General features: G+C 40.5%; 2 protein-coding genes across 2 annotated transcripts; one reads left to right on the top strand and one right to left on the bottom strand.

Moving 5' to 3' along the window:
* Positions 1-109: 109 nt before the first annotated feature.
* On the bottom strand, positions 110-6,673 carry LOC138975961 (sulfotransferase 1E1-like). The gene is made up of 5 exons (XM_070348734.1): positions 5,998-6,673; positions 4,878-5,198; positions 4,223-4,326; positions 2,339-2,504; positions 110-1,800 (listed from the first exon to the last, which is right to left on the bottom strand). The coding sequence occupies exons 1-5, from the start codon at positions 6,074-6,076 to the stop codon at positions 1,691-1,693; spliced, it is 780 nt and encodes a 259-aa protein (XP_070204835.1). The 5' UTR covers positions 6,077-6,673; the 3' UTR covers positions 110-1,690.
* Positions 6,674-8,996: 2,323 nt separating this feature from the next.
* Positions 8,997-26,378, top strand: LOC138975959 (uncharacterized). The gene is made up of 10 exons (XM_070348732.1): positions 8,997-9,710; positions 11,210-11,287; positions 12,456-12,610; positions 13,211-13,361; positions 14,516-14,593; positions 14,984-15,146; positions 15,495-15,565; positions 20,742-20,801; positions 21,933-21,989; positions 23,761-26,378. The coding sequence occupies exons 2-10, from the start codon at positions 11,239-11,241 to the stop codon at positions 24,114-24,116; spliced, it is 1,140 nt and encodes a 379-aa protein (XP_070204833.1). The 5' UTR covers positions 8,997-9,710; positions 11,210-11,238; the 3' UTR covers positions 24,117-26,378.

The raw sequence follows: 26,378 nt of genomic DNA, 5'->3' as shown, positions 1-26,378 counted from the left end.
TAAGCGTTTGATATAAACTGAAAATGAACGCCTTACTAAAAGGTGAGTGATGCATGGAAGAGGATTTTATTACTTCTATCCACTAACGTGTGACCTTTTCTCGCAAATAGACAGCACATTTCTCCACGTTAACAATCATTCATTGCAAACAACAATAACATTGGACTTCCACAAGTACTATAATCCGTCTTCCTCTACTGTCTCTCTCTCTCTCTCTCTCTCTCTCTCTCTCTCTCTCTCTCTCTCTCTCTCTCTCTCTGCGAAGACCTGCTTTTATTTCATAACAGCTAGCTTCCGTGAACACAGAAATAGTTATTAAAGTAACTAGAATTTAATTAAGTGAACGAACAAAATCCACATGTAAAGATTACTGGATCAAAGATCTTAATATTAAATAATGGAAATCATAGTAAACAAGAAAGCACAAACTCTTTTTCTCAAGCTTTCTAACGCTGCTATTGTCACAAAAGTTGAAAGCCGTACATTTACCAGGTGAATTCATAGATTTAAACCTGTCCTGGTTGGGGTAGAAACGAGCTGTAAAAACACAGTAAAGCATATACTGACTAACTGTTTCAGCTCATGTCATCGTTGCACTGTTGGAAGACTCACTCTCATGTACTGTATCTGGTTACAAAACAGTAAAACTGGAAAATAATTGTTTCAGAGTTAACCTTCAATGCGCGAGAAGCGGATTAAACCCTCAAAAGGGATTATCTGCATGCTTACTCCCATGGTACATGAAGTTCAATCAGATTCAGTTCAAACAGTGTCTGTATATTAACGTATCTGCATATCTTTCTACACAAGTGTAACCGAGTGCCGAAACACTACGATCACCTCGGGAAGCGAAGTGCAATCAAACAGGATTGAAAATGTTAGGGCTAATTTCTTCGCCCTATAAAAACTGTTATGCAAACCCGAAGGTTTCCATGAACATACAGACAATCGGAAACCACCAGACTCCATCACAAACAGAATTCCACAATACACCGGTGTTGACTTTTAAAGGCCAACAACTCGGGTGCAGAGTCGGCTGTGAAAGGAGCGGTAGCCTCCCCTGTCACAATCACCCCCGTCTGAATGAATTTTGTCCCGAAGTTCCGAACCGGGGGACCACTGTCCATCACAAGTTCGCAGAATGGGAACAGCACAAAAATGTTAAGTGGTCATATTATGCCATTACCTGAACATATCATGCCGAGTCCCATCCCTGCTCGCAAGCGCCAGATGTAACCGAGTGCCGAAACACTACGATCACCTCGGGAAGCGAAGTGCAATCAAACAGGATTGAAAATGTTAGGGCTAATTTCTTAGCCCTATAAAAACTGTTATGCAAACCCGAAGGTTTCCATGAACATACAGACAATCGGAAACCACCAGACCCCATCACAAACAGAATTCCACAATACACCGGTGTTGACTTTTAAAGGCCAACAACTCGGGTGCAGAGTCTGCTGTGAAAGGAGCGGTAGCCTCCCCTGTCACACAAGGTAACGGTGTACAATTATAAAAGGAGAAAAAAGTGTGGAGTCCAACAGTATAATTTTGTTTTCTTCCTCCCTTCCATCCTTCCTTCCTCCCTTCCTTCCTTCCTTCTTTTCTCACTTTTTTGTTTAATAATGTTTTCATTTATACATGTATACACAGCATCAGTTCCGTCGATGCTCGTTGTTAGTTATTCCGATGCTCACAATGTGTAGGTAAAAGAAAAACTGCATCCCTTCAGCTTTTTCATGTCCATGTCCAGGCGTTCACTTTGTGCTACTGTCAAGTGGTTTGTCCAGTCCCCCACCTCGCCTGAGACACAAAACAACAGGTGTACATTTTACGACATTTAGCCTACTTATTAACTTATTGATGCTTTTCTGTCCTGTGTTCTGTAACTGAATACAATTGTTCGTGGTAAAACTGTCATGACAGTATGTATGTGTTGTTGTTGTCGCTGTTTTGTTGTTGTTGTTGTTGTTGCTTTTGTTGTTTGTTGTTTTTGTGCTTGTTTTTTGTGTGCTTTGGGTTTTGGTTTTGTTTATTGGTTGCTGGTTTTGGTCTTCGGTCGGTTTGTTTGTTGTTTGTTTTGTTTGTTTGTTTGTTTTCCTTTTTGCTGTTTGGTTTATATGGGTTATTTCAGTTGTGTGCTAATTGGTTTTTGTGTGTGATTGTTTTTGTTGGTTTGTTGGTTGGTTTGCTTTTTGTTGGTTGGTTTGCTTTTTGTGCGTGCGTGCTCCGTGTGCGCGAGTACCTATGCGCGGGCGCGTGCTGATGTGCCAGCCCTTGCTTGTGTAGTTGGTGTCTGTGTGATTTCTATGACGCCTTGTTGGTGTTGCTGTTGACAAACCTTTGCGGTAGATCCGTACTGGAGGCATGTGTTGCGGGTGGTGTTTGTTGGTGTCGGCCTGCTGCATGTTGCTGAAGCTTGTTGCCCGCGCGATGTCTGCGCACAGTTCTGGGGATGCCTCTACTCCAAGAAACTCTCCGAGCCTACTAACTGTGTTCACTGGGTCCTGCTCGCCACAAAACGAACACATTTTTGTATCTTTCTGACAAAAAGGAATAGCAGGTCAAATCAAATCAAAACCAAACCAAACAGATAGACTGCTAACGCTCCAAAATCAAGAATCAAAAATCCAGAAAGGCTATTCATACCGTTTTGTCTAGAAACAAACGTTTCTTCTTCTTCTTCTTCTTCTTCTTCTTCTTCGTTCATGTTTTTAGCACGAGTGGTTTTTACGTGTTTGACCGTTTTTACACCGCCATGCAGGCAGCATACGCCGATTTCGGGGGAGGCATGCTGGGTATTTTCGTGTTTCTATAACCCACCGAACTCTGACATGGGTTACAGGATCTTTTCCGTGCGCACTTGGTCTTGTGCTTGCGTGTAAACACGAAGGGGGTTAAGTCACTATAGCAGGTCTGCACATAAGTTGACCTGGGAGATCGGAAAAATCTCCACTCTTAACCCACCAGGCGGCAGCGACCGGGATTCGAACTCACGACCTCCCGATTAGGAGGCCGACGTCTTACCACCACGCCAGTGCGCCCGTCAAAACAAACGTTTCAATAACTAACTTAGGTGGTTTGTTTTTAATTCTTTTCTTTTCCTATTGTTTAAAGGACTAGATTTTAATTTGTCTTGTTTTTTTTAGTTCTTTCTTAAAAGCTTCTTTCCCTTGATTGAAAAGATCAAAGAACTCCTTTTTTTCTAAAGAATTGTTCAGAATATACCTCTTTCAGGATTGTTAAGCGGTGCGGCAGAGTATAACAACTCACTCTGATGTGTCTGTTATGAACTGTGCGCTCGAAATCATAGCCTTTTCTTTCTTGAAAATATGCACATCGGAGCCACGATTTGCCGGCGATTGCTTGCCGCTGACTGGGATTGATCGCTAAGCAAGTGCGGATTCCAAAACTCACGTGACATCAAAACAAACCCACCTGTCCTCGGTCAAAACACGTACGTTGCCAGCGATCATTGCCGCAACAAATCGTGAACTCCGATGAGCATATTTTCAGAAGAAAAAGGCATCATATTAAGCGCATACTGCATAACATAGCCTGACAGCAGAGTTGTTTCTTCGTTGCTATGACAGGTTATAAAGCCAGTCGGTGCCGTGCTACTTGCTTCGCCTCCCTTTGAAAAACTTGCTTCTGTAAAAGGGGATCTTATTCTGCGCTGTGACCGAATAAGAAAGCTGGTCCAGGAGAAACTCAATATCGCTACACCAGCAGACTTCTTTTTAGTCTCTTCTTCTTCGTTCATGGGGTGAAACTCCCACGTTCACTCGTGGTTTTTGCACAAGTTGGTTTTTACGTGTATTACCTTTTTTTTTTACCCCGCCATTCAGGAAGCAATACGCGGCTATCGGAGGAAGCATGCTGGGTATTTTCGTGTTTCTATAACCGACCGAACTCTGACATGGATTTTTTCCGTGCGCACTTGGTCTTGTGCGTGTGTGTACACACGAAGGGGAATAGGGCAAAAACAGGTCTTAACATAATTTGACCTGGGAGATCGGAACAATCTCCACCCTTAACCCACCAGGCGCGGCCGGGATTCGAACCCGCGACCTTCCGCATAAGAGACCGATGTTTTATCCACTAGGCCACTGCGCCCGTCCACCGGCAGACCGGAAATCGATCTCATGTCCGAGACTGTCCTGAGACTGGGTGGAATGTTAACAATTTCTACCTGTAGGCTTATTCGATCTCATTAGTGTCTTACCTTTTTTGTGTCCTCGAAGGAGACGTTGAATACTGGGATATCCGGATTGTCTTTTATAAAGCTGTCCATTGTCTTCAAGGATGCGAAATAGTTTCCATTGTAATCTGCATGGGTTAACAAATTGCCACGTCGTCGTTAGCAGGAGAAAAGGGAAGGGAGAAAAGAAACAGACGAACAGACAACTAACAGACAGACAGACAGGCAATGTAACACAGACTAGTATACAGAAAGATCGACAAATAGGCAGACTGCAGATAGACAGACAGACACACCCACCCACACACACTCGCGCGCGCACACACACACACACACACTTACACTAACGCACACAAACACACACACACACATACACACACACACATACACACACACACACACACACACACACACACACACACACACACACACTAACGCACACACACACACACACACTCACAAGTGTTTGTACGGGACAGCTCGAGAACGGAGCAGTGTCATCATATGCCTTCGACAAAACTGACATGTACTTAAGTACAACAACTACAATAACAACAACATTTACAATAACAACAACAACAACAACAACTACAATAACAACAACATTTACAATAACAACAACAACAACATTTGCAACAACACCAACAACAACATTTGCAACAACAACAAATTCACTCACTATTGGGGGAGAAGTAAGACTGCGTGAATAGACTCTCCAATGTCAAATGCTCCCTCTTCGGATGTTGTTTGAAATGAAAGTACAGCGAAGTGAACACGTCCTTGACATTGCGATACACGTGTATAACCTTGACCCGTTTGTCCTTGACCTGCTTTGGGAGCATGGAGGCGGGCACGTGCGTGTTGAGCACCCTGGGTGACGTCATCTGCTCAACAGCCTGTATCTGAGCAGCTTCCAGCATCACTTGCTCCTTTGCTCGTGTTTCGTACTCCGCCTTGCCTGTCAGCAGCATGCAGCTCACTTCCCACAGCCAGTGAGTGCCTGTACCATTGAACCACCTTGACAAATTAGTGTACACTGAATCTGTCATCTGACACGTATCAGAAGTACGTCTGTTATGTAGGCAAGATATTATGAGAGCTTCATAGCAATCCACCAAGTCATTGCAGAAATACAGCGCTTTTTTCATTATACACCTCAAAATTGTAGCAAAATCTCCCGTTTTTGACAGCTCATGCGATCGACACCTGCATCAGTAGGAATAGCATAGCACACAAAATACGTAGGCCTAAGCTACCTAAGCAAAGCAACATGTTCTGGGTAGATAATTGATTTGACTTTCTTCTCGTATGTAAAAGTTGCAAAATTTGCATATTGTGATTTTTCGTCGATTGTTACAATGATCCCTTCCGTTTTTGTCCGGTCGTTTTTGAGGGTATTCTTATTTGAGCGGCGGTCACGTGATCCCTGTAAAAGAAATCTGTTATCCTAAAGGTGATCCAGATAGTCAAATGAACGGCCTTAACTGGCATAGAAAGTTTCAATGAAATGAAAAGGGAATTGATAGTTTGATTTGGGTGCGAAATTTGTCGCAATACTTTTTTGGCTTAGTTTACTATATTATCTTTCAAAACATTAAAAGAAATCCCAGACAAAAGAAAAAAACTTAATCAACAACCTCTCATAAACAGAGAGACGTAATCGCTCTAAGCATAGACGACGACAACAAAGGTAAGTTTTTTCTAAATTCCTTTGTTTCTTTTATCTTTTTATAGTACTCTTCCTCATCATATATGCTTCTCATTTAAACCAACAACAATACAACAACAACAAACTTTACCCGATTTCGGAAAAGCGCAGATAATGACGTCATCTTCACGCATCTCCAGCGCCCGGATGCAGTCGAGCTGTTCCTTCATGGTACGGTTGGTTAGAAAATGTTTTGGGAACAGAACGCCATCTACGACGACAGACAGTCCGTCGGGTTCATCCTCCTCCAGTCTGTTATTTGAGTTGTGTGCCTGGAGCAGCACAGATAAACCTAATTTGCATAATTCAAAACGGTTTTTCTTGAAGCTCGAGCTTGGTTTTCAAGTCGAACACAACATTACATATATTTTTTTGGATTCGGGAGATTATAACGAAAACGATGCAATCATTCTTAAATGTGTACGCAAAAACTCAATTTTCATCCAAATTTTAATGAACAAACTAAGTAATTAAGTGTTAAGACTCCGAATCGAAATCCAATCCCATAGTCTGCACTGAGTCAAAGAACGTTTGATTAAAAAAGACATATACCGTACAAACAAAACATCTGACGTACTCCAGACCATCACAAACACACACAGATATTTCAAGATGCATTATGATTCTCAAGCAATGATGGAAGTATTATAAGATTATAACAAAGAATAATGTGTTTGTTAAACAATTTCCTCAGTGCATTATGTATAATCATGTTTCAATAGAATCATACTGTACTGTAGATATATTATCAGTTGCAAAATAGTAGTAGGTTTTGCAAGAGAAACAGCATGTTTGATGTTTCACAGACTTGCATTTTAATTATATCAGGAGAGAGAGAGACAGACAGACAGACAGAGAGAGAGAGAGAGAGAGAGAGAGAGAGAGAGAGAGAGAGAGAGAGAGAGAGACACACACACACACACACACACACACACTCACACACAGATCGAGTTGCACAGTCATTCTCGATAATAGTATACAAATATCTACCGTGAGGTTGCTGAACACAACTTGACTTACCATTTCAACTGCCTGACCCTGAAGCTAATTCAGTGTTTAGCCGGGAAAATCCTTTCCCGCTTACATAGCATAGCCTATATACTTGTTATACAGTATCAGTTCCGGTTTGGTGACAGGCCAGTTTTGTTTACCGGCTGTAATACGCACAACTACTGGACAACCTTGGCGCGGCAGCGAAAGGTTAGATTCTATATCCTTTATAAGCTTCGGCAAAAAGGCCACAGCATATCACCACATACATATTCCCAATAGGAAATTCCCATGTGAGGACGTTAAGCCCCCCCTCCCCCGCCTATTCCACAGCCGGGAAGCTTTGTTAGATATTTTCTTACAACAGTGGAACCCCCTTTTAAGACCTCCGAGCCAAACATCTTAGAAAATCAGGTCTTAAAAAGGAGGGAGTCTGGAAACGGGGGTAAATTTACAGAGGTTATTAACAGAAAGTCTATGCTATGCTATGCTACATTTCTATTTTTGTCCCCAGAATAAGAATCTATTTGGGACATGAGGTGGTTGTTCGCTAAGAACAGAAAGTCTCAGAAAACAGGGTCTTAAAAATGGAGGAAGTCTGACATTTGGGGAGAGTGGCCAGGGGGTCTTAAGAGGAGGGTTCCGTTGTAGCCAAATCGCGCAGATTCAGTTGGCCATGCATTACATTATAATAGCCTACCTTATTTCGGGGCACATGGCAAGGATTTTCTTACCTTACTTGAATGACCTTGTGTTAAAAATACCAACAGTCCGACCGGACATCGGTCGCACCAAGTCCGAGCCCGAGCTAGCTAATTTTGTACACAGCTTTATCATTTTACATTCAGTCAATAACATTGAATGATTTAACGTGGGCGAGTGGTGAGGTTTGTCTTCCTGGGTATGTGTGTCTGTGTGTCTGTCTGTGTGTCTGTCGGTCTGTCTGTGCAGAGCATATTTCAAAAACTAACAAACGGATTTGTATGAAAATCGAAGTAGGCCTACACATTTTTGATGGAATTTTTCTTGTGACGTTTTTTCCCCGCTATTTGAGGACGTCATATTTACCCGTTTGCAAAAGTTGAAGTTGAAGCTGTCACGGCAAAATGTTTTCATCAATTTTATGGAAATTGTTGTCACATAATCTTTGACTCGGTCCGGACTACGGGATTGCATTTCAGCTCGGTACCTTAAAAATTCGTTATTGAAATGTTCATTCAAACGTTGCCTGTTTTTATTCCATTTTTTTAAAAATCGGAATTTGAATCATAAAAGTTATAACATTAAATTTCTTATTGCCTCCTGTATCCGAAAATATATAGTTTTGTTGTGTCTGATTGAAAATGAGCTTAAAAGTAAAGAAAATCGTAAAATAATCACTTTCTGTATTTTTGAAACAAAATTCCAAAAATATAGTTTTTATGTGTTTAACATTGAAAAAGTTAAAAAGGAAAAAAAATCGTTGAATGGATATTATGCTGTGAACCTTTTACTTCTCTGTTCGTCCCTCTGTCTCTATTTGTCTGTCTGTCTGTCTGTCTGTCTCTGTCTCTCAGTCTCTCAGTCTCTCTCTCCTTGTTTAATAACGAAGGTTAGAGAGAGCCGGACGTATTTCAGTGCATTCGATTGACTGAATGGTTAATCACGTCTCATCCACCATTCTTGTTCTGGGATCCATTACCGTGGGGGGCAGTTCAGACTGTCCTGGCAACACCGCTGATGGGGAGTCAAAAATACGCAGCTACACCGAATGGAAAGTAGATGACCTACAATATCAGTTAACACGGGAGAAGTGAGTAAAGTGCTGTTCACATGGTAAACTTTCTACCAACGTTCCCCTCACCAGCGATTTTAGTCGGCGTCAAGTCGGCAAGTCAAAATCGATGCCCATGTGAAAAGTGCAAACCAGAGCGATTCTCGGTCAGTTCAGCTATCGGAGTTTTCTCCTAATGCGGGAACATCGTCGTCAGGATATATTAAATGTCCTACAGGCATACATATTTTAGGTCTCTTTAGGCGGACTGGAATGGGGTTATATAATAAATGCGGGAACAGCAATTTGGATAGCTATATATAATATATATATATATATATGAGGCATTGCACATCGCTCAGACCGCACAAAACATACAGTCCTGGGCCCGCTACACAGCAGCTCACAGTATACGTTTTGTACGTTCAGCGTATACTTTCTGGTGGTATCAGCGGAAAATCCTTATCGGAACTACCAGCTGAACGTATACGGTCTCTTTAGATATTGACGTGACGTCACACGGTATACTGACGAATCGTCGCGTTTGGAGTTGAAAATGGCCGACGTCCGCTTCGGGTACCGAATCGGCATTTTCAGGCAATTTTACATGTTTGCAACACTCCTACCGTTTGGTAAACAGTAGTATTAGCTTTACACTTTATATTTTATACAATAGAAGTGTCTTAATAACCTCATTCTATCAAAACAACCTTTTACAGAGCTAAAAAGGGGAGGTAATTTTTGCAAAGCCTCACTGAGTAGCCTGCCCCTGCCCCCCCCCCCCCCCCCCCCCATCTCCGATTGAAATTTGATATTTTTAAACCTATTTCGTTTATTTAACTCAAAACATAAACACAGGGTAAGTTGACACAGCTGTCAGACTTTTTAACTATCTTCTACGTAGAAATCGAATCGCAATCTGAAATGTGAAAAGCAGCCTGGTGCCTTATTATTCTTTTTCGAAAGAGTCCTGTGTGGTAGACCAAAGGGAGATCACTCCATATGCCCGTTTCAAGGCGCGAGTTTTCCACAAGAAACGTCTCGACGGATTCACACTCACAGTAAGTTTGTTTAAATCTTTGCAATTCGATTGATTGATGTGTCAGAGTTTAATTCTGTATGTAGCTATTGTTTTTACAAGGGCCGGTTTAGTTGCTGCGTCGAGGTAATGAAAACCCGTGTATGTTCTAATCTTCTATTCCGATCTTGACTGGTAAAACTAATACTAGTATGAGTATGATGAGTCTTGAGTCTGACATGCTTTTCTACATCAGTCCAGGGTTCCACATCACGTAGAATTAAGGGTATAATACCCTTTGACCCTCCAAATCACGTACGAGATGCTCTCTGAAGAGGTATAAATACGTAACTGTTTTCTCTGTGAGCGCCTAGCCACAAGCATGTCATGCCTTAATTTGACTTTTTTTTAAAGAAACACTGGTCTAGAAATGTACCTACAGGATATCAACCCACTTTTGTTTGACATAGACCCTTTCTTTCCCACTTAACAGGAATCACACTGGGGGAGTGCATAAAAAAAGTCTTCAACTCCAATCTTCAATAACGTTTATCCTGGACTATGAGTGTGATTGATAGACTCATAGTGATACACTCACTTTGCTGAAATATCTCTTGCCGTAACCGGCACGGTTGGCCTAGTGGTAAGGCGTCCGCCCCGTGATCGGGAGCTCGTGGGTTCGAACCCCGGCCGGGTCATACCTAAGACTTTAAAATTGGCAATCTAGTGGCTGCTCCGCCTGGCGTCTGGCATTATGGGGTTAGTGCCAGGACTGGTTGGTCCGGTGTCAGAATAATGTGACTGGGTGAGACATGAAGCCTGTGCTGCGACTTCTGTCTTGTGTGTGGCGCACGTTAAATGTCAAAGCAGCACCGCCCTGATATGGCCCTTCGAGGTCGGCTGGACGTTAAGCAAACAAACAAACAAACAAATCTCTTGCCGTTGTTGACGTAAAAGTTCTTCAGTATAAATATATGATATATAGAGAATACTACATGGCTTGCTGTGTCGTACCAGATTTACATGAGTTGTTTTTTTAAATATTGAACTGCGAGCGAAAGCGAGCTGTTCACTATTTGAAAAAGCAACGAGTGTAAATCTGGTACGGAACAGCATGCCATGTAGTATTCTGTTTATCCTACATACTGTACTTACGTGTATTTTACTGAAAATGTCCTGCATTCGAGGCAGCTAAATTGAAGACGCTTGTTTTAGAACCTCGATCTCTTCTAAAGCCTCGTGCAATCTATTACGTCAAAGCAAAGAAACGTCACTCTGAAAGTGTGGCGTGACGTGTTAGTTCTAAAGATTCATCGAGGGTAATAAGCGAGCGCAATTTGTGTTTCTATAATAATGTTTGTCTCGGTGACTTTGGCATCATAAGCAGTGGAAAAACAGGTCCCTGCCAGACTTGCTTGACATGACCTCATTTACATGATATACACACGTGTGATTTGAACGATTATTATCTCACGGGTGTCTCTCTCACGTATGTAGGATAAAAATTGATAAGTATACATTGTGTGTCACTTTGTGTTTCAGATTACCTGCAGATAAAAAAAGCTGTCAAGATGCCCCATCATGCATTCCATGTGTTTATGTCTAGTCAATTAAAGAACGGTATGAATTTTTTTATTTCTTTATTTTTTTGTGGATAAAAATGAAGTTTATAAGCAATCAGCTTGTCAACCGAAGCTGCTATAAATCATCAGGTGTCTAAAACCAAAAGGCGCTGACTTTTTAAAAATTTTTTTTACGTGTCCAGGGATGTTCACATCCTCGGCTGGCCAATGACAATTCTAGTCAAATCAACCCTTTTGGTTGTAGTATTCAGTTTTAAAGACATTTAAACACTGCAGATCAACTGTGGTACGTACCGGGCCAGCAAAATTTCCGCCGGGCTATTGACTTTAAACCACAAAAAGAACATAATTGAACCGATACTTTACTGGGTGGTCTCCCTTTTATTGAATTGCATAAATATTTTCTTCACAAAAACCATGTGCATGGCGCCATGATGTTCTTTTTTCAAGTTTCCTTTTTGGGAGAGGCACCCCCGGAATCTGCGTAGCGGTATTGTGAACCGTTCACGGAGTGTCTCACCCTGAAATACCGATCCTGAGCCGGTGTGGTAACTCTAGGTCGGCCTGACCTTGGTCTGTCCTGTACACTTTAAGTGGCATTTAAAAGAGCTCCATTCATGCACATACAGTTTGTTGGGACAAACCAACATGCCTTGCAACATCTTCATTAGTTGTACCTGCTTGCAACCGGACAATAGCATTATGGCACTGGGCTTTAGTCAGTCGTGGCATTTTCCGCACCTTAATTGCAGGCGCGGGGTCACAGAATTGCGGTTGATATGGCTTTCTCATCTCTGCCACTTGAGGCTTAGACAGAGGCAAAAACATCACGGCGCCATGCACATAATTTTTGTGCAGAGAAGATTTTTGCAATTCAATAAAAGGGCGACCACCCAGTAAAGTATCGGTTTTATTATATTCTTTTTGTGGTTTAATGGTTTGCAACAATGCAACTGACAAATTTCAAACTGAATTTTGGTGCTTTCCTCTAACATAATTATTTGACAAAAATCAATGTTTACCTGTGTCAAGTTTCTTTTTTGGGAGAGAATATCATTATATATGTACGTAGATAAAGTAGAATTCCGTGTTAAAACAATGACAAGTATGAGTGAACTGCAGTTATATTACAGACACAACATAGATAGATAACAACGTTGATATTGTCAAGAACCATTGATTCATTGTTCAACACTATGTTTTAGCTCAAGGCTCCCGCGCTGAAACCTTCAAAGAGGGTGGATCAAGGTGGAAGAATGCTTCCCCTGAGGAAAAAGAAGCGTGCAGGGTGAAGGCTGCTGCAATGAACGCGTCAAGCAAGGCAGACCACAACAAGCTGAGAGACAAGCTTCGGAGTGTGGTAAAGTATTTTTACGTTTCAGATGTGGATTGCACGAAACAGATTGCTAACAAATTTCAGTAAGTGCAACTTCCATGGAGACCATTGCAAACGCCTACAGGGCTAACACCTTTCCCGTTCTCAATGGAAATCCATTTTTTGAAAACTTATAAAACCAGAGAATCCGGTTTCTAAAAAAAGAAAAAAAAAGGTATTATTTTCATGCATTTTGGTACCAGGAAAGGCTGTTCCTTAAGAAAAGAAACAATATTTAAAAAAAAAAAGGGGGGGGGGATTTGATCATCCCTGTACTGTAACTGTAAAGTGGAAGCTTCCTTTACCTCTGTGATTATGTGGAAAAGCAGGGTATCCAAGTTGTCAGCGCCTATGAGTGATTGTAGTTTTCCTGTCATGTTGACCATGCATAAATACCAGTGTTGGATAAAACAGAAAAAAACTCAATCTGAAAAGAAGAGAATGCTGTGAAAACTTGTGATGCTCAATTTTTGATACAATTGACCATGTATGTGTCTGCATGTGTAAGAAACAAAGAACAGGGACGTGCTGAATACACAGTGTTATTGATGTCTTCATACGTGATTATTTCTTTCTTTTCCCCAGTTAGTTGACTTCAAGAACGCTGGATTGGACACTTGCGTCTTCCTGTATGACAGGGAGAAGGCCAATCCAGCGTGCGAAATGTATGGTGACGGGGCCATTTTCAAAGTCCTCAAGGATTCCAGAATTCTCAGCAGAGAAATAGCCTCAGCCTGTAAGAATATAATTATCAGCATTTCACTGTGTTTGTGTTTATGTTAAAGGCACAGTAAGCCTCCCGTAAACCATCACAGATATGGTCAGGCTCTTACACACAGTACAAACACCCTTTCATTTAAACACTCACCGATTGAGAACATCCTAGGTGCCCTCCGTAAAGAGCGAACAATTTTCAAAGAATTTATTTTTGCGTGGTTTATCTTACCCCTGAGCCATCGTGAACCCGTGTGATCCAGTTTCCCTTTTTCACAATGTAGTCGTCAGTTAGTCATTTGAATGCGACTCGATGTGAGCTTATCTACAATAGCACGTTTTTATGCACGAAACAAACGGCTGTGGTTCACAAGAACTCTAGCGATGGCTTTTGACTGTTGAGAGGAACGGCGATATGTACTGATAAACCGTCGTCTGCTACGACCCTTGCGTGACCCTGCTTCCGGGCTTTTCTGAATGAGACGCGAAGGGAAGTAACTCATTTTTGACAATCTGCAAAATTAATTATTTAAAAATTGCTCGCTCTTTACGTAGGGCACCTAGGATGTTCCCGTTTGGTGAGCGTTCAAATGGAAGGGTGTTTGTACTGTGTGTACTATAAAAGCCTGACAGTAGTTTACGGGAGGCTTACTGTCCGGGCGTGATTTCCGGTATTGAATATTCATAACAGCCAGCACCAAAACGAGGCGCCATTATTGGTAAAAGCTAAGTCCACGAAAATAAATTCTTTGAAAATTTCTCACGCTCGACAGAAAGCAGCCAGGATGTTCCCGTTCGGTGAGCGTTCAAATGGAAGTATGCTTGTACTGTATGTAGACGCTCGGGGAGCTCTGTGATGGTTTACGGGAGGCTTACTGTGCCTTTAATCAACTTCAAATTATTATGAGAAAAAAAAAGATGGTGCTTGATGTGCCTTTTATCATTTGTTTTAATTGTTGGGTCAAATTGTTACTTTCTTTATGAAGCAAACTGTGTGATAGTGTTGATATATTTAGGTAGTTCATCAAGACAGCTACATTGCTCACAGAACTGGCATCATTCATTACAATTTATCCCTCTGGGGGATAAAAATCTTATATTGGGGGTAAATCCCAAACTCATTCTGGTGTGTGCACCAGTTGTAAATGTTCATGTTATTTTTCTTTCACGTTGCAGATACATGCAAGGTGACAACAGCTCTGCCACCTAGCCTCATGAGGGAAAAGGTTCGAGCACATTTGAACCTTGCCACAAGTAAGACTTTTTCTTATACCCCGACCCACTCACCACCAACACGCGAGTTCATCGTAGTTCACAATTTCTTGCGGAAATTATTACTGGCTCTTAATGATCACTCAAGATTACGTGGGTTTAGCTTTAGGTCATGGGAGTTTAGGAAAACACACGTGTGAACACTTCCACTGATCAGCAAGCCATTGGTGGCAATTTGTGGCTCTGATGTTTATATTATTGAAAGAAAACGATTAAGCGCATGCTGCATAACATACACATCAGAGTAAGTTGTAATCTGGATCACAATAAAGCTGACATGTTGACATGAGAGCAACAAACACAAAATAATCTTGAAGAGTGTATATATTTATCTTTCAGCTGTTTGGATTGATGTACTTTATGTTGTTTCAGGGGCCTGTCCTGGAATGGGGAGCTGTTTCCCTTACAAGGAAGTCCACAAGAAGGAGGTCAAAGCGCATGGCTGGCCTGAAGGCGTAAATGTGCGCGACCCCAGCTCCATGGGGAAAAAAGATCTACTGGCCTTGCTAAATGCAACCATTACTTTGGAGAAATGGTATGTGATGCATTGTCTTCCATTTTCAGTTTGGTACATACCTGAAAATGTCTTGGAGTACAATGCACTTAAGAGTGGTACTGTGTTTGTTTGTCAGAAGGTATAAAAGGCATATTGTGTAGCCCCTTTAGCCATTACTTTGAAGAAGGAAAACCACTAGAAGCATTTAGGTAGCGGAACACAAGGAAAGCACTTTGTATTTGACTGTTAGATTTATACTTTTTCTTGTGGAATGTATTAATTTAAGCGTCAATGTTTGAAGAATTAAGGTATTCCTACATACTGTGTCTTTTCCTGTAAATGTAACGTATTATCGGTAAACTGAAAATGGCTAAATTTCTGCTACAGTGCTGTTGACTCCGTTGAGCCTGCTGTGCCTGGAGTCAGCGGGTTGCTACGTATATATGGACAAGAAAAAGGTATGGAAGGTTTAGTGTTCTTTGTGCAAGTGACAAGTACCTTTTTTGTGTGGAAAAGTTTAACTCTTTTGCTGCCTGTAGGATGTCAGCTGACGGCCTGGGTAACTTGCTTTAACGAGCAAAACTTTTCTTTACTTTAAGGGCAGACACCACAGTGAAAAAAGTGATTTTTTTGTTCCCTGGTCATTTCCGTTTTCTTTCTGATTCTGGATTTTGAACCTCTTCTGGTTACTCTGATGTACTGATTTTAGATCAGAATTAATCATAAACGGTCAAAACGGCTAAATGAACAATGTATGTGTATGCAATTGTGTATTGAAAACACACAAAACAGCAAAAAAATGCGTATGTTTGAGTGGTGACTGTGAGTCAAACAAATCGTGAACGGTAGTCACGTTTGCATGACTGGAATGAGTTGTCTTTTCTTTGCTAGGATCAGTTCATACCGCGGACAACGGGAATTTCCGTTTACTGGTTTCGCGCCGTTAGTAACAGCAACAAGAAGACATTCCAAAGAGCCGAAGAGAACCGATGAAGATTCCGGGAAATTCCGTATGAACAATTTTCGCTACTGACCAATCGAATCGCGGATATTAAACTTCGTTTATGCTCGGTCTCGTTCGGTTCGATTCGGCCTTCCCAGAATGCAATATTCTTCAATTTCCGCCAGATCTTGCCAAAGGCGATGTGAAACATCTACAGCTGCGATTTTCCTTGGATATCTTTGTGGAATCTTCAGTTTATCACACGTTTTACCCCGATTTCAGTGCTAGACACGCAAAGGATGATTATTGGGTAAAATCAGATCAGTTGCAGAGGCTGGCGTGACAGAAGTTTAAAAAGAAATTGCGAGTCGATAGTGTCGTCTGCTATTGCTAAGAACGAATCGGAAGATCAAGTTTGTGCATTCAACTTCGTCCAGAATGAAAATTGGCTGGAAACTATGCTGCTTCCCTTGCAACAGCTCGGTTGGAGCAAGAAATCACCATCGTTGGTGTATGTTTGAAGCACGTTTCCATGTGTGTTTTGAACCACGACTTATTTTAGAGTTGCGGAGCGGAATGTGTACGGCAGTAAGGACAACACGGAGTTCGCCATTTATGGCAACGAAAAGGCAGACCCTATATCTTTTTTCGGGAAAAAAGCAAATAAGCTGCTTAAAAAAAGAACAATCAATACAAAAATGACTTTGTTCAGCCATGGTCTCCTGGGAAATCTGCTGCAGCTGAATACTAGCCCAAGCAGAGCAGTAAAGATTCCAAGCAGCTGATAAAGCTTGTAGTAGGTATGCATTTTTTCTTCTTTTTTTTGACAGAAATGTAGAAGTTTATACATGTGTTTGGTTATGTTTGCGGCTCTGGCTCTGTGTGTGACTGTGTGTGACTGCTGAAGAAGAGAATCTTACTAACAACACCCTGATGCAAAGAAACTGAATAGGATGCAAAGTCAGTAATGTGCGGCTACTGTGAAGCTTGGTTGTCACAAGGTTTGTCCTGTTGGGGCAAAACATCTGTTCTTTCCACATTTATTTTCTTGAGCATATTACTTATAGCTTCCTCCTGTGATCAAAGTTTTCTTGTGGCACAAACAAACATGCATTCACATGGACCAGTGAGTGAACATTGCTTGTGGTCATACTTCCCATGCAGACCATATGGTTTCTGCATGCAGTCAGAGACATACATACAGAGATGCATGAAGTATGTGCAATAGCTGTAGACCAGACCAGCACTGCCTTAGCACCGTTCACATGATTTTTCAACATCTTTTTGTTCACTGCTTGACTATTAGCACTGACATAAGCATGCGCCGAAATAACGTGTTATCACATATTACAATACCTGTTTTTCAAATGTGTGTGTAGGAGGGGGGGGGGGGGGGGTGTCATTGTTGGGAAAATGTGAATAGCCGTATTGAGTTTGTAATAGACATATCATATTATTAATTTTGAATTTATATTCTCTACAGATGGTGAGGTGGAAGCTCGAGAGGAGCTTCCAAAGTACCCATGGCACTGCATGGCAATTCACAGAAGTCAACCCTAATATCGTAGTATAAAAAGTAAAGGACACTGTTATAAATTTCCCTGATAAAATCAAAGCAAGTCCAAAAGAGGTCCAAGATAAGAGGCTTCACTGGTAACAATTTGGGAATTATGGATGGGCATAATTTATGCAGCGTGCACATAACGGATGAGAGTTGATCATTGTGACCTTGGAACAGGTTCCTTGGTGCTTGCAGAACACTTGCTGGTTTTTTTTAACATTTTGTTGAATTTAGTTTCCGTTTTTCTTGTGGAACTCAGCAAGACTTGTTGTTTTGTCAGTGTTGTTTTGTTACATGTTTCGTAAACGTTTGTGTGAAAAAAAATCATTTTCTTCATGTTTTGTGCATTTTCTCAAAACTACTTTTTTGTCACTTCAAAAGCCTAAGGCTTTTTTTCTAATAAACTTGCGTTGTTGAAATTTTGCGTACATCTTGAGTGTGTTATTTTGCAGAAACTGATTGAGGGATTTGTTGAAAAAAAAATTTCTTCAGAAGTTATACCCTTTTTGGGGGCGTTTTTTCATGAAATTCAACATCACTCACTTTCATCATTGATATTTTTTAAATGACTTGAGATATCAAAAAAAGCCTCAATCAGTTTCTCGGCATTGTGCTGAAGTATAAATAACAAGCATCAAAACTAAATTTCATGCAGTTTTAAAAAAGCCTTAGGGTTTTAAAAAGGGGCAGTTTGGTGGCCATCTTGGATTGCTACCATGGCAACCGATGGTCCAATTTTTATTTTTTTTCCATTTTCTCAGGAGATAGACTGAGTACTTAAATTCTAAAACAATTGTTGACCCAAGAGTTATGAAACAAAAAAAATCACTTTTAACACCAGTGCCTCCCCTTAAGGCACAGTAAGCCTCCCGTAACCATCACAGATACTGTCAGGCTTTTACACACAGTACAAACACCCTTTCATTTAAACACTCACCGCTTTAAAACATCTTAGGTGCCCTCCGTAAAGAGCGAGCTAATTTCAAAGAATTTATTTTTGTGTGGTTTATCTTACCCCATAGGCATTGTGAACCCGTGTGATCCAGTTTGCCTTTTTTCACAATGTAGTCGTCAGTTTGTGATTTCCAATGCGACTCGCTGTAAGCTTATCTGCAATAGCACGTTATTATGTACCTCTAAATCCAAACACATCAGAGGGCTGCAATTCACAAGAACTCTAGCGATGGCTTACGACTGTTCAAAGGAACTGGTACTATGCAGAACCGTCGTCTGCTTCGAGAAAGATGTTTTGTGTTACACGTTTCCGGGCTTTTCTTTTTTCAAACTTTCAAAACTTTTAATTGTACTAATCTTGTCTTGATGAAAAATTCTTTTATGATTTGAGAATGTTTGTGTAACAAGCTGTCAATTTGTTATTTAGATTTTAAGTTAGGTCTAGCGCCAAAACGCACCGTTCGATTTTGTTAACAGACAATCAGCAAAAATCATTCTTTTAAAATTGCTCGCTTTTTACGTAGGGCACCTCGGATGTTCAAAAGCAGTGAGTGTGTAAATGAAAGGGTATTTGTACTGTGTGTAAAAGCCTGACAGTATCTGTGATGGTTTACGGGAGACGTACTGTGCCTTCAACAACAGCAGAAGAAGAACAAAAACAAACAATGTGTATGTGGAGTATTCATTTTTACATCATGGTCACACTGTTGTCAATTAAGTTAATATTTTTCTCAGTTGTGTCTTTATGATTACTCCAGAGGCAGGGAAATAGCTCAATCGGTAGCTGCGCTTGTTTCTAAACCAGTTATCTCTATCGGCGTGCATCTAATACCCATGTTTGAGGAAGGATTTATATGACATTATGAGTCTACTCCATGCAGACTCTCGTCGTGTCCATATAATCTTGTGTGCACATATGCGCATCATAAAGGAGCTAAATTTACAGCGAAAGTATCAGGGCTTGGAAATATAAAAACATGCATGTAAGAAAAATAAATGTACTTAAAGGCAACTTGCTTTTCCATGTGAAAACAGTTCAGATTTCCATGAGGGTAACCTCACAGGATTATAAGAAATCTTATCCTAATCTTATGCTTTTCATTTTTACATTTAGTCAAGTGTTGACTAAATGTTTTAACATAGAGGGGGAATCGAGACGAGGGTCGTGGTGTATGTGCGTGTGTCTGCGTGTGTGTGTGTGTGTAGACCAAACTACTGGACCGATCTTTATGAAATTTGACATGAGAGTTCCTGGGAATGATATCCCCGGACACTTTTTTCGTTTTTTCGATAAATACTTTTCATGACGTCATATCCGTCTTTTGGTAAAAGTTGAGGCGGCACTGTCACACACTCATTTTTCAATCAAATTGATTGACATTTTTTTAAAGCAATCTTCGACGAAGGCCGGACTTCAGTATTGCATTTCAGCTTGTTGGCTTAAAAACTAATTAATGACTTTGGTCATTAAAAATCTGAAAATTGTAATAATTTTTGTTTTTATATAAACCGATCCAAATTTACGTTTATCTTATTCTACATCATTTCCTGATTCCAAAAACATATAAATATTTGGATTAAAAACAAGCTCTGAAAATTAAAAATATAAAAATTATGATCAAAATTAAATTTCCAAACTTGATTTAAAAACAATTTCATCTTATTCCTTGTCGGTTCCTGATTCCAAAAACATATAGATATGATATGTTTGGAATAAAAACACGCTCAGAAAGTTAAAACGAAGAGAGGTACAGAAAAGCGTGATATGCAGCACAGCAAAACCACTAACGCGCTGAACAGGCTCGTCAGTTTCACTCCGTTATGCACAAGCGGCGGACTACGGTCATTGTGAAAAAATGCAGTGCGTTCAGTTTCATTCTGTGGGTTCCACAGCTTGACTAAATGTAGTAATTTCACCTTACGCGACTTGTTCCTTGTTTCTTCTTTTTAATTAACAGAATGTCAATACTGACAGTTCTAATTTTTGTATTGGTTGAAGAAACTGTGGACATCATTATTCATGATTTCAGAATGAAGATTACTACAAAACGTTGACACACATCCTTTTCCTGTGTTTAGTCAGGACGGCATACCAATTAGTTCTTGGTACATGGAGTTATTGTGTGGATATGTGCACCGAAAGAGATGTAACATGTATATTGTGTATTATTTTCAGAAGAAGCAAATGCTGCTGCCAACATAACAACACTTCAGGAAGAAGCGTTCATAACAGGAGGTAGGTGTTTGTATGTGTGATGAGTTAGGTGGCAAAGAAGAGTTGGTTACTGTAAGTTTGAAAATGTATGCAGAAAAGATAATGCAAACAGCATAATTATATATCAGATTTGGTGTATAAACTCTTGAGCCTTAGATAAGTTATGTTAAAAGTGTACCCTTAGCAAACAATTGTACAAGGATTTGCACACAATGCAACTACCAATTATGGCCAACAGTCAACGAAAGAGTAGACTTTTCTGCAGAATACAGTCGGGCCCGCTTATAAGGAGCGCTCTGGGACGAATTTTTTACTCCTTATAACCGAGGTTCCTTATTACAGAGCTCTCAGATGTAAGGAGTAACCCAAGCCCAACTACCTTATAAGCGGGCTTCTGCATTTTCAGTGTCAGTATTAGCAATTCTTCTTCTTCTCTCTCTCTCTCTCTCTCTCTCTCTCTCTCTCTCTCTCTCTCTCTCTCTCTCTCTCTCTCTCTCTCTCTCTCTCTCTCTCTTAATAAATATTTATTTATTTAGAGAGAGAGAGAGAGAGGAGGGGGGGAGTTTTGTACTGAGGAACCGGTAGAACAAAACTATAGAATCGAACCTTACCTTGAATCTGAAAACCATTTAGGCAGATTTTCATCTGCAGTTTAGCAGTGCGTGACCAATTCCGCGATAAAGAAATAACAGTCTGGAATAGTAAGACCTTTTTACCTTGCACAAGCTTTTTACAACATCTGGAGCATGTTCCACGCCTCTGATCGCCTTTACTTCTGCAATCTGGACAAACATTAAATCTGATGTGTATGCTAATTGCTATGCAGGAATCATGAAATACAATACCATTTATAAAAAAAATTTATAAAAAACTATAGGAGCCACGAACTGCGCCGGATGGCTTGCTGATCACTTGAAGTTTTCATACGGCACTTGTGTTTGTACAGAATTCTGTTTTTTTCATAAATATTGTCATGGAATTGATAGGATTCCTAATTATGTACACGTAGTGCAAGCTGTCTTGAAGCAGTCAAGCTATACACATGCTTTGTAGTGCAATATGTATTTATCCAGCTGGCATTCTGTGACTTCATTAAGACAAACTTGTCTGATTCCTTATAGTAAAACATGTTTCCTTGATGTTACTTTGCAGAAGAAGCAACTACTGATGCAGCTGAGGTAAGTCATGCAATGCTGACTGAGGCTACAGGTAGGGAGATTGTGTTGCATGAAAATCTAAATACATGTACAGTGGATATTGTAGAAGGCATATACTTGTACTGTAAAGCCTCCAACTATTTCTTGAAAATGCCCCCAAAAATTGGTAGAAAAAAGGAGGGCTTTTCATTGGGAATTTAATAATACAATTTTGTCACAGGCAATGCAACTGCTTGGCAGTTCACTCTTTCCGATTTGCTGCCAGAAACACTAACATTTTCTTTTGAAACTTTTGCTCGGGTGGTGCCATTTTCCTCTGTATTCTATTAGTTCTTGTTAACCCGTGATTTGTAAAAATGTAAAAATATTTTACAAATCACGTCGAACCTAAAACCGCGATTTGTAAAAATGTAAAAATGAAAAAATATCGCATTCCACAAAGTAATGCATGCCTTTTATTATTATTATTTTTCTTGTTTAGAGCCTCTACGCTGAGTGGTGGGGGTGGTTTTAGTTCCACATCCCATTTTGGTGCAATCCCATTTTGCCGCCGTCCCATTTTTTGCCCCATCCCATTTTCGCGACATTTCACAAGCCAAACGTCATTTTACTAACATGTCATAACAATAGCGCGACATCCCATTTTGACACCATATCCCATTTGGCCGCCATGCCGTTTCACCGCATTCCATTTCGCCCCCATCCCATTGTCGCGACATTTCACAAGCCAAGCGTCATTTTACTACCGTGTCATAACAATTGCGCAACATCCCATTTTGACACCATCCCATTTGGCCGCCATCACATTTTTTTTATTTATTCTTCTTGTCAAGCCTCACTATACTACTATACTGCGTTATTCAACTAGGAAGACATTCCGTTTTCGCCAAATCCCAATTTTGTCACAATCCAAAATGTCGCGAAATAGGGATGGCGGCGAAATGGGATGACGGCAAAACGGCATGGCGACAACATGGAATGTGGCGCTAGTGGTATGACACGGTGGTAAAATGACACTTGGCCTGTGAAATGTCGCGAAAATGGGATGGGGGCAAAATGGGATAACGGCGAAATGGGATTGCGCCAAAATGGGATGTGGAGCTAATGGTACATGACATGGTGGTAACATGACACTTGGCCTGTAAAATGTCGCAAAAATGGGATGGGGGCGAAATGGGCTCACGGCGAAACGGGATTGCGCCAAAATGGGATGTGGAGTTAATGGTACATGATATGGTGGTAAAATGACACTTGGCCTGAGAAATGTCGCCAAAATGGGATGGGGGCGAATTGGGATAACGGCGAAACGGGACTAATAGATCCCTTGCCTTTGGGGTAGTGCGACGCTGTGACTGCTAGCTTTCCACTGGGAGGAAGCGACCGGAATTTCCCAACGATGGGACATCCTATATAATGAAGAAAAAAAAAATCTTAAAATTAACAGTCGCGCTACCCCAAAAGTCAAGGGATTTCGTTTTTGTCCCTTGACTTTGGAGATGACAAGAAAATATCGGGCGCAAAAACGTGATTTGTAAAAATTGTTACAAATCGCGAGGCGCGCCCCGTGATTTGTAACAATTTTTACATTTTTACAAATCACGGGTTAACAGTTCTTCTTCTGCATTGAAGTTATCACAACATCTTGAACTGTTATTTTTTCCTTTTGTATGGCACAATTATGCTTAGGAAAAAGGCTAATTCTGTAAATGTGGAAGTGACCAAAAACAGTAAATTAGTTGGTATTGATCTTTTCAATGCAACATATTAGATGACTTGGATCATTAGTGGTTTGCTGTCAGTGTAATTGTGGGATTTTTTTTCAGATATTGGGGAACTTCTTCACCCTTTGGGATTGCAGAGCCGATCACAGGAATCCGACAACAGAACTTCAGATTCTACGACTGCAGGGGAAAGTGGGTCTCGAAAAAGATCATACTACCAATGGGAAGCTGTGGACACAAAAAAGGTTGAGTCATATTTCAAAAGTGACATACAGAAGACTGGGAGAGGTGTGACAGGATCATTGCCTGGCATCAAAGAAATTCAAGCTTTCTTGACAGTGCACGATGTTTTTTGTGGTATTCCACTTGAAAAAAAACAAAAAGTCAGCTTGGTAAGGAGCAAAATATTTAACGAGAGAAAGAAGTTCAGGAGCAAAGTCGCTTTTGACACTGTGTAAATTTCATCTAATTTCATGACTCCCTAAACTCTCAGAGTTCTGATAGAGTTCCAATTTCCCAAAGATTAGGACTATCAGTGTCAGTGGTTATGAAGTGAAAATGATGCAACAACCACTTTTCATTCTCTTTTTCATCCTTTCCTCATCGTGCAGTGTCAAGAAAGCTCTAATTCCTATTAACTCGATGTTCTTTAACTATATTTATACATAAATGCATATTGTAAAGCAGTATGCATTGTTAGATGATCTTCCAGTTGCAGTGTTTAAATGTCGAAGCTGCTTTTCCCAGTTTTACCTAAGAGACCGACTGTATATTGTGTTTTTGTAGTATTGGTAGTATGATCTTCGTGTACACTACATTGCGGTATGCACGTTAAAGATCCCACGATTGACAAAAGGGTCTTTCCTGGCAAAATTGTATAGGCGTAGATAAAAATGTCCACCAAAATACCCGTGTGACTTGGAATAATAGGCCGTGAAAGGTGGATGCAGCGCCTATAGGCTGTTGATCTACTGGCCGATGTGAATGCGTGATATATTTATCACACAGATATGAGGTTCACAAAGATGCAGCAGACTCCCAGGACGAGGATTGAATTTTGAACATTTATGACAGAAAAAGAATGTCCTCTTTGACACCATTATGTTTGTGCATATATTTCACTTTTTGCTTTGTCACCTTCATTTCATCAAGTAGCATGGATGATATTACTATTAAATGTGTGTAAAATGAGCGTGAAGATAGTTTGTGTCAGTGAGGAACCCACAATACTGAGAGAGAAATTGGATTCTCTTCTGCTCATAGGTTGTGTAATAATTAATATGTATTATATATTGATATGCATTTTCTTTATACTGATACATTGGATTCAAATAAGCAAAAATCACTCCAGGGATCTTGATAACACTATTTCAAGCCACCTCACTCGGGTTTACCATGTGTCTACGGCGCGGTTTATCTCCTGAGCATGCGCAGAGGATCAGTATCGGCGCACAACGGCTTGAAAGTGGCTTGAAATAAAGGTTATCAAAATATCAGGATCCCTGTCGCGATACATGTGGCAGTGGTGTCATCACTGCTAACACTAGTACTATGAGTGAGAGTGGTGAGGAATGTGATTGAAGGATCATGAACATGCTCCTACTGGTGATGTGATGTAGTGATGATGTGTGGGTACCTTAATTCGAATTTTTTGTATTGACAAACTATGCAAACAATTATGTACATGTTATCATACATTTCATTGCATTGTTTGCAGTGTAGGTATTCCTTACTGATTTTGTTCTTTTCTCAGAACATTGTTTACTGTAGATACCTTAAAACGAAGTGAGTTAATTTTCATTTTTCCATGATCAAGGCTTTTATGAAAAACCTGGTGCTGATATGTGTCAGCCAAGATCTACAATGTTTTGGTTCATACTCATAGATTTTTGATGGTCCACTTATGTCTTTTGTATAAATGGAAATGAAATAATCCCATGATCGGTGAGTCATTGGCGCTGCCACGTGTATTATCTACTAAAGTGTGGCGTTCGTGAAGATGTGCATGTGCCTGTGTGTGTTGTACTAGTATAACGTATGCGTACATAGAATGACATTGCGGGTTACCTGAACATTGACAATGACGAAAGAAAGATTGTATGTGTGTGTGTGTGTGTGCGTGTGTGTGTGCGTGCGTGTGTGTGACCATGTTTGAATTTATTCGGATTTAGTTCTCTTTCCTTGTTTGTATTATGATTATGTAAGTGTAGAGCGCTCTGGGTTTGTCACCACGAGGTTTACGCGCTATATACAGGCATGGGAATTGTCCGCCAAACAAATTTTTTTTTGTTCCGCCGAAAATGCAAAAGTGTCCGCCGAAAAAATAAAGGGGGGAGGCACACAAAAAAGGCACCGGTTACTTTGGCCTTTGCGCAAAAGCCCGCGAAAACTTTCCGTACTTTGTTCACGCACTGCTACCGCCCGCCTCAGTTATTGAACTTTTATGTTTGAAAGTAAACCAGATTGCACAGATTGTGTTACAAGTTACATTTTCCTGTTTGTCTCAACAGATCAATTTTTTTTTTACAAATTTAAACCATATAATACATGTATATATTTTTGTTCTTCAAAAAAGCAAAAATTGGTACATTTTTGTACTAAAAACTCTGATTCTAAAAACAGAATTTGATGGCAAACTTGGAGCTCAGATGACACCAGATTGCACCATCTGGGTTCTTTGGAGAAAAATTTGTCCGGGGGAGCATGCCCCCGGACCCCCC

This window comes from Littorina saxatilis, linkage group LG9, assembly GCF_037325665.1.
Source record: "Littorina saxatilis isolate snail1 linkage group LG9, US_GU_Lsax_2.0, whole genome shotgun sequence".
NCBI lineage: Eukaryota > Metazoa > Mollusca > Gastropoda > Littorinimorpha > Littorinidae > Littorina > Littorina saxatilis.
This window is presented reverse-complemented; position numbering and strand designations above follow the sequence as displayed.

Bases quoted from the DNA above. Each gene is read 5' to 3' on its own strand.
- LOC138975961 (XM_070348734.1), bottom strand. From the start codon at position 6,076: ATGAAGGAACAGCTCGACTGCATCCGGGCGCTGGAGATGCGTGAAGAT. The intron at 5,199-5,997 runs GTAAAGTTTGTT...TCAATGGTACAG, and splicing joins CTGCGCTTTTCCGAAATCGG to GCACTCACTGGCTGTGGGAA. The intron at 2,505-4,222 runs GTAAGACACTAA...TGTGGCGAGCAG, and splicing joins CCTTCGAGGACACAAAAAAG to GACCCAGTGAACACAGTTAG.
- LOC138975959 (XM_070348732.1), top strand. From the start codon at position 11,239: ATGCCCCATCATGCATTCCATGTGTTTATGTCTAGTCAATTAAAGAAC. The intron at 12,611-13,210 runs GTAAAGTATTTT...TCTTTTCCCCAG, and splicing joins GAGACAAGCTTCGGAGTGTG to TTAGTTGACTTCAAGAACGC. The intron at 14,594-14,983 runs GTAAGACTTTTT...ATGTTGTTTCAG, and splicing joins ACATTTGAACCTTGCCACAA to GGGCCTGTCCTGGAATGGGG.